The 13,380-nt window shown below is 62.6% G+C and overlaps 1 protein-coding gene across 1 annotated transcript in view; it reads left to right on the forward strand.

Annotated features, from left to right (window-relative positions):
* The window catches only part of LOC137149857 (carcinoembryonic antigen-related cell adhesion molecule 6-like), an 83,403-nt gene that overhangs the window by 64,971 nt on the left and 5,052 nt on the right, over positions 1 to 13,380 (forward strand). Inside the window, exons 6-7 of the mRNA XM_067543477.1 lie at positions 12,076 to 12,351; positions 12,513 to 12,773. Coding sequence (XP_067399578.1) covers positions 12,076 to 12,351; positions 12,513 to 12,773 — 537 coding nt within the window. The remainder of the gene's footprint in view (positions 1 to 12,075; positions 12,352 to 12,512; positions 12,774 to 13,380) is intronic.

Genomic DNA, 13,380 nt, shown 5'->3' on the forward strand with positions numbered 1-13,380 from the left:
TCAGCCTGGCCCCGCAGCCGTCTCCACAGAACGTGTTGTTCTGCAAGTGGTTCCGATCCGCGATCATAACTGATGACAACAGACGGATTTTCACTTACATCCCAAACACCCCGGCACAGAGCAACGGCCCGGCCCACACGGGGCGGGAGACAGCGGGGCCCGGCTGCGTCCTGAACATCGCGGGGTTAACGCTCAGCGACACCGGGAACTACACGCTGCAGGTGGATCTGAACGATGGTCCTTCCAGCACCATCACAGTGGGTCTGCGCGTCTACCGTAAGTGTCACCCCGGGAGCTGCGCTGACCCTGGGCCAGCCCCCCGCCCCCCATCTCTGCCTCAGCGATGGGGCTCTGGGCGTCTCCCCTGGCGCTGGGGGAGGGAAACGTCTGGTGTTGGGGGGCTGTGGGGGAAGGGTTGCTCAGGGCAGAGGAGAAGGGTCCATGCTGGGGGTGGGGGTGGGGCCAGTGGGGGGGGTCTGAGCCGGGGTTGAACTACAGCCCCTCCCCCCTCGTGTGCAGTCCATGCGTCTGTGACAGTTGCTCGGGGATGCTGGGATATTGGGGGCGGGGGCAGATTCACCCCTTCTCCCTCTCTGGGACGCTCCCCCAGTCCCATCCGTGCGTCCAAACCTGGGGTCAGGATCGGGACCACCGAGACTGAGATCACGGTTCTGTATTTGGCTGCGGGGTCCCCTCCTCCCCACAGACTCTGGGCCCCCTAGGTCTCTATCGGCTGCTGTCCCCTCTGGGGGGGGGCGGTTTCTCTCTAGCACACCCTGCCCCACCCCACCCCAGTGCCCATCTTGCACTGCTATCGGTGCAAAGATCCTCGCACGCCCTAGTGCTGCTCCCCAGTGGGGTGCGGTTGGGGTCGGGAGATGGACGGGGGCTGTGGGGCAGTGATCTGGGGGCAGCCCCCCCAGTGCCCCGTGGAGCCAGGCCCATCACTGGTGGAAAGCCAGGAGCTGGGATCAGTTTGTGTCTCGACTTTCAGGGGTGCGCGGGGCTGTTTGTATTCCCCCCCCCCCGGTAACTGGGGGCAGAGGGAGCCCTGCTGCTGGGGTTGACAGGGACCCTGGGAGCTCTGGGGGGCCAGGCCGCCCCATCCCTGACTCAGCCCATGGGGCCCGGTCCCGGGGCAGTGGCTGCAGAAGGAAGTTGAGTCTCTGCACCCGGCCCAGACGCCTTTGGGGGGGCAAAGGGGGCGAAGGCTCTCGCACGTCCCCGTGCGGATCACGAGATGGTGCGAGGGTGGCTGGACTCCTTGTGCCGGCTGCCGGAGGGGGGAGGGCCCTGCCCCCACTAGCCCCCCCGTGTGCCCACAGAGGAGCTGGCGCTGCCCGAGGTGGGGTGCACAGCCCCTGCCCGGGGGAGGTCACTGACCCCGTAGCTCTCGTCTGCGTGACCCCGGCCATCTCTCTGCGCCGCATCCCTGGGGGGAACCGCTCTGCGCCCTCTGCCCCTCGACTGCCCACTTCTTATCTCTGCCCATCCATCGCCCCTGGGCCCCTGCCTGGCTGGGAACCTGCCGAGAAACTGGGGCTTCATCTTCTTGTGCTGTGGGAGCCCGGACTCCTGGGTTCAATTCCCAGCTCTGCCGCTGGCTCCCTGGGTGCCCTGGGCCAGTCCCTGCCCCTCTCCTAGCCCAGTTCCCAGGTAACGTGGAGGCTGATCCTGCCTTCGGCTGTTTGCACTGGGAGCTCTTCAGGGCAGGGACCATCTCAGCGTGTCTGTGCAGCACCTGGCGCGACAGGCCCGGCTCTGGTCGGGGTCTGTGCTGTGCCATGGGGCAAATCCACCCTGGCGTAGGGCAGCTTGACCCCTCAGTCTAGCATCTGCCCCAGGGCGGTTCCGAGGCCCAGGCCATGCAGACCAGCCGGGCACCCAATCCACGAGCAGCCCCTCCCTGCCCCCAGAGCCCCCAGCCCGACCCCTGGCCCCATAGCACAGAGCCCTGCAGCTGGGCCGGGGCTGGGATGCTGCGAACACCTGTTTTCCTCGGAGCGGCTGACCCGATGCAGGGGTGGGGGACCTGACGGGCAGAGTCTGGGCTGGGATCCCGGGGGGGGATGGGAAGAGCTGGGGGAGCTTCCTGCGGGGAGGGAGGGGGGGCGGTCCTTGCCCAACAGCAGAGACGCACCAGCTGTGCAGGGTGTTTGCCCCTCTCCTCCTTCCTCTCCCATTGACACCCCAGGGCGGCCCTGTCCTCTGACGCCAGCTCTGGCTATTTGGTGCCGGGTGCGTGGGGCTCTCCCTGCCCTGTCGAGGTGCGTGACCGGCTCGTGTTTGCTCCACACGGGCCTGACCCCGTGATCAGCCCGGCCCAGCAGCTCTACGCTGCCGGCTCTAACCTGAGCCTGTCCCGTGTGGCTACTGCGGTGCCAGCCTGGAGAGCCTGGGGCTGGGTGAGCAGCCGGACACCGCGCCCCACGCCCGCCTCTGTCTTGCCACGTGCAGCACCGTGGCTCCATCAGTCTGTCCAGCTGGTGCCCCAGCTGCCCCAGGTCTGTCCTGTCTCCAGCTGGGCTCCTGCCTGCCTGGGACGTCCCCTGGCAGCCCTGCCCCAACCCAAGGCTCAGCGTCGTTGCTTCCCCCTGGGTGCCCCGTCCCTGCAGCCGGGGCTCTGGGGCTGGGCTGAATTCTCCGCTCAGGCTCTGTTCTCCGGGGGACGCTCCTGTCTGTCTCCAGTCTGGACCCAGCACTGCTCTGCCGCCTGCCACTCCGGTACCTGCCCCCCAGACCTTGCTGCCCACCTCTCACCCACCCTGTCCCCTCGGCACAGCCCGTGCTCCCTGCTCTCTGCCTGGCTCTGCCCCACGGTCTGTCTGTTGGGCTCTGGGTCCATCCCGACTTCACCCCGCAGCTCGTGTGTCCATGGGACGCTCCCCCTGCCCGCAGCAGGATGGGGTCAGCCTGGTGCTCACTGCCCACTGGGGGCCAGGCTGGCACTCCTGGGGCAGAAGCAAGTTACCCCATCCCGGGACATAGAATCATAGAATATTAGAGTTGGAAGGGACCTCAGGAGGTATCTAGTCCAACCCCCTGCTCAAAGCAGGACTAACCTCAGCTATATCATCCCAACCAGGGCTTTGTCAAGCCTCAGCTTAAAAACCTCTAAGGATGGAGATTCCACCACCTCCCTAGGTAACCCATTCCAGTGCTTCACCACCCTCCTAGTAAAAAACTTTTTCCTAATGTCCAACCTAGACCTCCCCCTGCAACTTGAGACCGTTGCTCCTTGTTCTGTCATCTGCCACCACCGAGAACAGCCTAGCCCCATCCTCCCTGGAACCCCCTTTCAGGTAGTTAAAAGCCGCTATCAAATCCCCCCTCACTCTTCTCTTTTGCAGACTAAACAAGCCCAGTTCCCTCAGCCTCTCCTCATAAGTCCTGTGCTCCAGCCCCCTAATCATTTTGGTTGCCCTCCGCTGCACTCTCTCCAAATTGTCCACATCTTTTTTGTAGTGGGGGGCCCAAAACTGGACACAGTATTCTAAATGCGGCCTCACCAATGCCGAATAGAGGGGAATAATCACTTCCCGTGACCTGCTGGCAATGCCCCTCCTAATGCAGCCCAATATGCCATTGGCCTTCTTGACAACCAGGGCACACTGCTGACTCATATCCAGCTTTTTATCCACTGTTACCCCCAGGTCCTTTTCTGCAGAGCTGCTGCCCAGCTCGTCGGTCCCCAGTCTGTAGCTATGCATGGGATTCTTCCTTCCTAAGTGGAGGACTCTGCACTTGTCCTTGTTGAACCTCATTAGATTTCTTTTGGCCCAATCCTCCAGTTTGTTTAGGTCACTCTGTATCCTATCCCTACCCTCCAGGGTATCTACCACTCCCCACAGCTTAGTGTCGTCCGCAAACTTGCTGAGGGTGCAATCTACCCCATCCTCCAGATCATTAATAAAGATGTTGAACAAAACCGGCCCCAGGACCGACCCCTGGGGCACTCCGCTTGTGACCGGTTGCCAGCTAGACATGGAGCCATTGATCACTACTCGTTGAGCCCTATGCTCTAGCCAGTTCTCTATCCATTTTATAGTCCATTCATCCAACCCATACTTCTTTAACTTGCTGATAAGAATACTGTGTGAGACAGTATCAAAAGCTTTGCTAAAGTCAAGATATATCACATCCACCGCCTTCCCTACATCCACAGAGCCAGTCACCTCATCATAGAAAGCAATCAGGTTGGTCAGGCATGACTTTCCCTTGGTGAATCCGTGTTGACTGTTCCTGATCACCTTCCTCTCCTCCAAGTGCCTTAAAATGGATTCCTTAAGGACCTGCTCCATGATTTTTCCAGGGATTGAGGTGAGGCTGACCGGTCTGTAGTTCCCTGGATCCTCTTTCCTCCCTTTTTTGAAGATGGGCACTAGATTTGCTTTTTTCCAGTCCTCAGGGACCTCTCCCTGTTGCCACGAGCTTTCAAAGATAATAGCCAATGGCTCTGAAATCACCTCAGCCAACTCCCTCAGCACCCTCGGGTGCATTGCATCCGGCCCCATGGACTTGTGAATGTCCAATCCTTCTAAATAGTCTTGGACCCGTTCCTTCAGCACTGTGGGATGTTCGCCTCCTTCCCATTCTGTGCCACCCAGTGCAGCAGTCTGGGAGCTGACCTTGTCTGTGAAGACAGAGGCAAAAAAGGCATTGAGTACCTCAGCTTTCTCCACATCCTCCGTCACTAGGTTGCCTCCCTCATTCTTTAAGGGGCCCACACTTTCCCGAATCTTCCTCTTGTTGGCAACATGCCTGTAGAAACCCTTCTTGTTCCCCTTCATGTCCCTTGCTAGCTGCAACTTCAATTGTGCTTTGGCCTTCCTGATTTCATTCCTGCACGTTCGAGCACTGTTTATATACTCCTCCCTAGTCATCTGACCAAGCTTCCACTTCTTGTAAGCTTCTTTTTTGTGTTTAAGTTCGCCAAGGACATCTTTGTTAAGCCAAGCTGGACGCCTACCATATTTGCTATTCTTTCCGCACATCGGGATGGTTTGCTCTTGTGCCCTCAATAAGGTCTCTTTAAAATACAGCCAGCTCTCTTGGGTTCCTTTCCCCCTCATATTAGCCTCCCAGGGAATCCTGCCCATCAGTTCCCTGAGGGAGTCAAAGTCCGCTTTTCTGAAGTCCATGGTCCGTATCCTGCTGCTCTCCTTCCTTCCTTTCGTCAGGATCCTGAACTCGACCATCTCATGGTCACTGCTGCCTAGGTTGCCACCCACTTCTACTTCCCCTACCAAATCTTCCCTGTTTGTGAGCAGCAGGTCAAGAAAAGCACGGCCCCTAGTTGGTTGCTCCAGCACTTGCACCAGGAAATTGTCTGCAACACTCTCCAAAAACTTCCTGGATTGTTTTTGCTCTGCTGTATTGCTCTTCCAGCAGATGTCAGGGTGATTGAAGTCTCCCATGAGAATCAGGCTCTGTGAACTGGAAACTTTCCTAGTTGAGCAAAGAAAGCCTCATCCACCTCATCCTCCTGGTCTGGTGGTCTGTAACAGACACCCACCAGGACATCACGCTTATTGTTCTTGCTTCTAAGCTTAACCCAGAGACACTCAACTGCCTTATCTCCAGTTTCATACTGGAGCTCAGAGCAGTCATAGTGCTCTCTTACATACAGTGCAACTCCTCCCCCTTGGCTGTCCCCCGACTCTCGGATAACTGCCCCCCCTTTCTGTCCTGCAGGGGGGTGTCTGGGGTCACCATCACCCCCCACCTCGATCCCCATCAAGCCCCAAGCCGTGACCCTGAGCTGCGAGGCCGGGGCAGCCCGGTTCCCTACAGCTGGCTGCAGGGCAGTGAGAGGCCGGAGGCCGCGTCTCTCTGCGCCATGACAGCCAGACCCTGACGCTGGGTCCTGGCAGCAGGAACCACTCGGGCAGTTACACCTGCCAGGCACCAATGCCATCAATTGTCAGGACATCACCGTCCTGCTGGCCATGCACTGGGCGAGCCCGGGGTGGCCCAGGGTCCTTCCAACGTCCCGGGGTTGCTCTGGCCAGTGGGTCAGAGATCGCGAGTCCCAGGGGGCAGGAGATGGAGCATCTGTGAGATGCAGAGACAGACAGATGTGAGGCTGGGGTCTGTGGGAGCAGAGGGCTCTGAATCCGCACCCAACGTGGAGCAAGACCCTGGGAGCTGCAGTGAGGCAGAGCCAGCCTGGGGATACGAGGCCGCGTCTCTGCAGGGCGGGGGGTCCCCAGGGAGCAGCTGGGAGGAAGGGGGAGTCTCCGTCACTCAGGGACTTTGGATCCACATGTCTCCAAACCACCCTCTCCACCCCAATCCCCCCGTCTCTGGGCTGGATGAAGTGGGGGATGAAGTCTGGATCAGACGCTGCATCGCCTGTCATTGCCTCCGCTGATCCCTCCCTGCCCGGGGCCGTCTGCCCTGCTACTTCACTGTCTGCAGCCACATCCCTCCGCGCTCGGGGCCTGTCCAGCTTCCTGATCATCTCCTGTCACTCACTGACCGACCCAGCGGCTCACAGACCCGGGAACCGGATCCAAACGAGCAGGAGATTGGCATTTAAATCAGCCTTTAAATCCAGCCCCTGGTCGGGGCCGTAGCTTCACTGTCTGGACCCAGGGTCTCTGGTTGCGATTTCCACCTTTTCACCCCAGTCACGTGGGCCAGAGACTTGTTCTTTATTCAAGGCAAGTGAAGATTCTCCTGAAACTCACAGGACTCCAGGAGCAGATGATTTAAAAGAGGTCACCCAGCATGGTAGGAGTGCGCCGACGCCTCCCATCTGCGACCCCTCGATCCATGTCTGCAGTGATCTGTGGTGGCCCTGATCCCAGGCAGACGGAGGGGCAGGACACTCGGTAATGCTCTCTCTGTTCCCTGCACAGAAATACTGCCCAGCCCACGGTGACACCCCACCAAACACTGGTACCTGAGAATGGGACCTTCACCCTCACGTGTAGCAGCTCCCCGAGCGCCGACACCTGCTCTGGCTCCGGGACGGGTCAGAACTTGTATCCAGTGACTGGAGCTGTCCCCCGGGAACCGGCCCTCACGGTGCTGGGTGTCACCCGGGGTGATGCTGGCGCCTACCAGTGCTAAGTCAGGAACCTCGTCAGCACCGAGCGCAGCGAGCCCAGCACCGTGTGAGTCCCCCGGCCATGCTGCCCCTGGCCCTGCCAGCATGGCCCGTCCTCGAGATGCAGCCACGTCTAGGGTGGGGCACAGCAGCTGTTTATTGCCAGCACCCTCTCTACCCCAATCCCGTCCCTCTCTGTGTAGATGGGCCTGAGTCCGCCAGTACAGACCCTCCAGAACCCATCGCCCTGCCCCTCGGGTCCCCTCCAACCCTGACATGTGTCTCTGACTCCGTCCCAGCCCCGGCAGCAGCTGGACCTTTAACCCCACAGCCTGGGACCAGCTGGGCACATGTGAGTGCCAGGCTCACACCCTGTCACCAGCCTCACTGCTAGTGCGAAGACTGAGGTGCTGGGTGACCAGCCGGGCACGCGCCCCACGCCTGCCCCCATCTCAGGCATTCCTCACTGGGGCTCCGTCTCTGTGTGTCCGGCTGGCGCCCAGGCTGCTCTGGATTTCTCCCGTCTCCAGCCAGGCTCCCTGTCTTCATGGGACATCGCCTGTCGCCCGTCACTCTGTGCACCCAGCCCGTGGGTCGGCACCGTTCCTGCGCCCTGGGCTCTCCCTGTCTCTGCACTCTTGGGCTTTGGGATCTGTTCTGGATTCACCCCTCAGGCTCTGTTCTCCAGGGGACGCCCCCACCTGTCTGCAGCCTGGGTCAGACACCGGCTGTCCCCTGCCACTGCCTGCACCAATTCCACTCCCCGTGCCAGGGGCTCTGCTATTTCACGGTCTGCAGCCACATCCCTCCGCGCTCGGGGCCTGCCCAGCTTCCTGACTGTCTCCTGTCACTCACTGACCGACCCAGGAGCAGCACAGCCCCAGACTTCGGAACCAGACCAACCCAGCATCAGATCTGCTGTAAATCACACGAGTCACACCGAGCTCCTGGCCAGGCTGTGCCTTCGCTGTCTGGACCCAGCGTCTTGGCTGGATGCAATTTCCCCCGTTTCCCCCATGTCAGCGTCCTCCATTCCCCGGCCAGGTGCTCTGTGCTCCCCTGTGCCCCTGGCCAGGTGCTCTGTGCTCTCCTGTTCCCCGGCCAGGGTCCCGCACTGCCTTGCTCATGTCAGCTGAGCGCTGGGGGTTCCCAGTGTTTGTATCCACAACACACACACACACACACACACACACACACCCCCCCCCCCCCCCCCGTGCAGTGGGATCCTGGCCCCTGCGGCTGTTGGCAGGGATGGGTCGGGGTCAGGGCGATCCCCAGGCGAGAGCTGCATGGGCAGGTGTAGCCCACGTCAGCGCTGCAGGACTCGTGCTGCGAATGGGCGCCTGCCGCGTGCCCAGGCAGCCGGAGGTGCCGTGTCTCTGCCGGGTACCAGGGACTTTGTCCTGTTGCTGCACCCGCGGCCGGGCAGCCCTGGGGGAGGGAGCTGCGTCTGCCCAGCTGCTTCCTCCTTCGCTCTCTTCCTCGTGCTGATATTTGCCGTTTCGTTCCTTGGGCGAGTATCTGCAGCTCAGCTCTGCCCTGGCATCGCAGCCGCCCCTCCCCCGGCACCGCCAGCTCCCAGCTGGGGAGGGTGTCACGGAGCCACCGGCCCTGTGCTGTGCCCCAGCTCCGGGACAGCCCCTCGGGGACCCTTTGATGTGCCGGACCCCAGGGGTCCCCTTGTCACGCTGGCTGGCCCGGCTCACAGCTGTGAGTGCCAGTCTCAGGTCAGACTGTCAGAAAACAGGGCACAGGACGCGCTGCTGGTTTGGTCTGTCACTAGATTTCACCCAGCCAGGAACCGACGCGACGCCTGGATCACTGCGCCCGGCTTACGGAGGAGCCGCAGACACGCCCCTCGGTACAGGGCAGCCAGTGTTTGTCAGTCCAAACGGCAGCAGCGATGGCCCAGCTGCTAGTTTCCCATCAGTCTCCCAGGGTTGCCCAAAATGGTTCTGGGGCCTCTGTCCTTTTGCTCAGAATCCCCCGGTCAGAATCCCTCTGTGCAGAGACGCAGGGTCATTCCCTCCAACCCGGGTGTGTAGATCTGGTTCCCAGCAGAGGAGCTGACGGGCAGCGTCACCCCCTGGGCTGGGCTGAGTAGCCAACGCAGACGGGCTGGGAATTTCCTTTGTGGCTTCCCGGCCCTTGCTTTGAAGTTCCCCTGCTGCTCCCTCCACAGCTCTAAGGGCCAGTCCCGGGTGATGGGCAAAGGTCCTGTAAATACACGTGAGAGTCACAGACATCCTGCCCTGGGGCTCAGGCACGTTTACACACCCGTCAGTTCACACCTGGATGCTCACACACCTGTCGAGCTGGGCATAGGCATGCGCAGCACATTTCATTAGGGTGTGTGTGACCCGTCCGTGCCCAGGGCAGCCACCTGAAAATGCTTGTGGGAAGTTACAAGAACTAAAATGGAGTCCAGAGTCACATGGGCCAATCCTGGTAACTCTTCAGGGACTTTTCATGTTCTCTATTTGAATTACCCGCTGGTGGAATTCTCGCCACCGTAGTCTCCACCAAGAAATATCCCAAGGAACGGTATTTCGGCGGCAGATCACGGCGTGTTCCCATCCGCCACAAAATCTAGAAGCTCCTTCTTTTTCGGTGGCAGATCGCTCTCTCTTCCGACCGCCGAAAAGTCACGCGCCCTCCAATCTTTTGGCAGCAGCTCTACCCTCCAGCGAGATGGCGCCACGGGACACATCGAAAAGGTTCGCGAGTCGGATGTTTAATACCCCTACATTAGGGTGTGCGTGTGCACACCCAGCACACCCCGTGTGCACGCCTATGGATCTGGGGCCGGTTCAGCACAGGGTGTACCTAACGCAGACCAGCGAGTTACAGACCAGGGGAGATAATCCACACCGAGGAGTGTGTGGTGTGGACGCCCCATGAGCTGTGCCGCTCCTGCCACCCTCGCACCCACTGACCTGCCTGCGGCCCTAGCCCGAGCTGCTGCGTCTGCTTAGCCAGCGTCAGACCCTCATCCCCGCCTCCGAGACAGAGACCCTGGGCTCCAGCCCCTGCCTCACCCGGGAGCTCTGCCTGGCTCGGCCAGGGGAGCTGGGCTCCTGGGAGCCTTGTGCCCACCGCAGGGATCGATGCCCTCGGCCCGGGCTGGCAGGGACGCCGGGCAGCATTGGCACAGCAATCAGGTGTTTCGGTCCCCGGCCGCGGCCTGGAGAGCCCAGCGCTCTGTGTGGAGACCGGACGGTCAGCGCAGAGTCTGGCCCGGTCAGCCAGAGTCTGGCCAAGCTGCCCCCCCCCCGGCCAGGCTCCCCTGGGCTTGGTCTGCACGACCAACTTCCGTCCTGTGCCCCTGAGCGACGCGGGACACCCACCTACCCCGCTGCAGACAGTGCTACCGCGGGCAGGGCTTCTCCATCAGCACCCACCGCCTCTCGGGGCGGGGATCCTCCGCCGGCGGGAGAAGCTCTCCCCTCGGACAGGAGGCGTCTGCACGGAGCCTGCAGCGGTTAGTGTAGACAAGCCCCAGCCAGCTCCCGGGCGAGTCGCCCCCACCTGTCTGCAGTGCGGGTCAGACCCCGGCTGTCCAGTCACTGCCCGCACCAATCCCCTCCCCGTGCGGGCTCTGCTACTTCACTGTCTGCAGCCACGTCCCTCTGCGCTCGGAGCTGTGCAGGGCCCAGCCCCACCCCGTGGCCTCTGTCCTGCAGGGGCTGCTCCAGCCACGCCACAGCTGGGCCAGACGCAGCCTGTCGGCTTCCAAGCGACGCCCGACCCCTGCTATCAGCGCGTCGTGTGCCTGCTCTCTGCCCGTCTCGCCCTCCCGGCTCCGTTCTACCTGCGCTGCACCCACACCATGGCCTCCGTCCTCTGTGGAGCCCCCATCGCGCCCCACTGCAGCTCCGACAGCAACTCCCTGCCCCCGCTCGCCTGGCGCCTCAGGTTGGTTCCCTCCTGGCCGGGCTAGTGGCCATGGCACTGCTGGGGTGGGGGGGTCTGTGCCAGCGTCGCCCTCCGGGCTGGCTCCAGGCTCCAGCCCCACCCCGGGTGCATGTCCCTGCCTGAGACCTGGGCCCTGCTGGCCCAGGCAGGGTCTCCTGGGGGGTGAGGGGCAGACGGGGGAGGGGAGGCGCCAGGAGGCACCGTCTGTCTGAGCCGCTGTTTCCTCCTTCGCTCTGTTGATTCTCTCCTGGGATTTACCGGTTTCCCACCCCCGTGCGCCTGCCACCCCCCCCTCCCCCGTGTCCTTCTGAGGCCCCAGCAAGGGGTGCTGCCGAGCGTGTCAGCCTGGAGGGTGAGGGGGAGCTTGGGGTGCACAGGGGGCCCTGAGGGAACAGACTGGGGGGACGATCCCGCCCCAGCGGGGGGGTACAGACTGGCCGGGTGTCCTTGGACCTGCCGCTGGGCCTGGACGCCCCCTCCCCCGTCGGACTCTCGTGGGACGTGGGCAGACCCAATCTCCCCGGGTCAGTGAGTGTGGCTCTGGTAGGCTGCCCATGGTGCCACCCCCGCCCCACAGCCCGGTTCTGGGACAGCAGCTCCTTCGGGTCGGGGGGAGGGGCAAGGACCCAGCACAGGGCCGTGCCCACGGGGCAATGCCGGCAGCACCAAGCGCCTTGTGGGGTTGTGACCCTCCTGTCAGGCCTGAACCATCATGGGCTCGGCTTGAGAATCCTGCTGTGGGTGCAGAGCCGGCGCCTCGTCTCCCTTCGAACCACAGCCAAGAATGTCCCGAACATCACGGGACTCCGGGAGCCAGAGTCTCGGGGAGGCGCCAATATTTGTGACTCGATGCTGCGGAGATTGACCCACTGCCGGAGCCCGGAAGGCGACGCCCGTCTCCGCAGCTCTGAAGTGCACAGGGCGAAGGACCCTTCCCACAGCACCGCAGGACACTGGCCTGGGACCTTCCCACAATGCCGTGGGACGGCAGCGCTGGGACCCTTCCCACAATCCCACACGGGGGTGACACCAGGATCTTCTCCCAGCCCGGACGGATGGATGGAGGGGCAGGACACACAGTAACGCTTTCTCCGTTCCCTGCACAGAAATGCTGCCTCAGCCCACGGTGACACCCAACCAAACCCAGGTGCTGGAGAACGGGACCTTCACCCTGACGTGTAACAGCTCCCCCGGCGCCGACACCCTGCTCTGGCTCCGGGACGGGTCGGACCTTGCGACTGATCAGCGGCTGGAGCTGTCCCCTGACAACCGGACCCTCACGGTGCTGAACGTCAGCCGGGGCGACGCTGGCGCCTACCAGTGTGAGGTCAGGAACCCCGTCAGCACCAACCGCAGCGAGCCCAGCACCGTGACGGTGGCCTGTGAGTAACAGTAGCCCTGGCACCCGCCCGTGCTGCCCCCGGCCCTGCCGGCATCGCCCAGCTGCGGAGATGCAGCCACCTCTGGTGTGTGGTGCGGGGGCTATTTACATGGGGATCCCTCACTGGCGCCCTCCCTCCCCTGATGCCCTCCTTCTCTGTAGATGGGCCGGACTCTGCCAGGATAGACCCGCAGGGACCCATCACCCACCCCCTGGGGTCCCCTCTGACCCTGACGTGTGTCTCTGACTCTGTCCCGCCCTCGCGCTATCGCTGGTTTCACAACGGCACCGACGCTAACGAGACCCGGAGCAGCTGGACCTTTAACCCCACGAGCTGGGCTCAGCAGGGCACGTTCGCGTGCCAGGCCCACAACCCCGACACCAACCTCACTGTGCGGGCGTCTGTCGCTGTGCGGGTCGTAGGTGAGTTCCTGGGGCTGAACCCAGCGCGACCTCCCTGTCCAGCACCAGAAAACGCCCTCCTGGGGGGGCAGGTGGGGCCGGGGCTGGGGAATGGGAGGGGGCCGGGTCGTGGGCTGCCAGAGGCTCTCGGGGGACCCTTGGGCCATGGTGTCTCTCTGTACATGGTCCCTCCCTCTCCTGCTCAGCCCTGCTCCTTTCTAGAGGCAGGTGTGGGGGGGGCCGGACAGGGGCTCGGCTGGGATCTGTATCCCCCAGGGCTGGGGGGGCTCTGTTGTGTCTGTGGGGCAGTGGATCCATCAATGCACCGTCCAGCCCCATCACCTCCGGAATCCCCCCGACACCAGCCACCGAGAGCTGAGACCCCCCTGTACCCAGCGCTGGGCCTGGGGCACTGGGGGGCACTGGCACCACTGGGCAGCCCCAGGAGACATCCCAGTTCCTGACCTTCAGACCCTCCTGCCACCGTATTCGGGGTGCTGATGGGCCCAAACCTGCAGGCTCAGGGGGCCCTGGCTGAGCTGCCCCCAATGTCTCTGGGGGAGGGACAGATGGGGGGTCCCACTGCCTGGGCCCTCACCTTTGGATGAGGGGGTTATGGCTGGGCTGC

The sequence above is a fragment of the Emydura macquarii genome, unplaced genomic scaffold (genome assembly GCF_026122565.2).
Source record: "Emydura macquarii macquarii isolate MOO-44397 ecotype Brisbane River unplaced genomic scaffold, CSIRO-AGI_Emac_v2 contig_864, whole genome shotgun sequence".
NCBI classification, from domain to species: domain Eukaryota; kingdom Metazoa; phylum Chordata; order Testudines; family Chelidae; genus Emydura; species Emydura macquarii.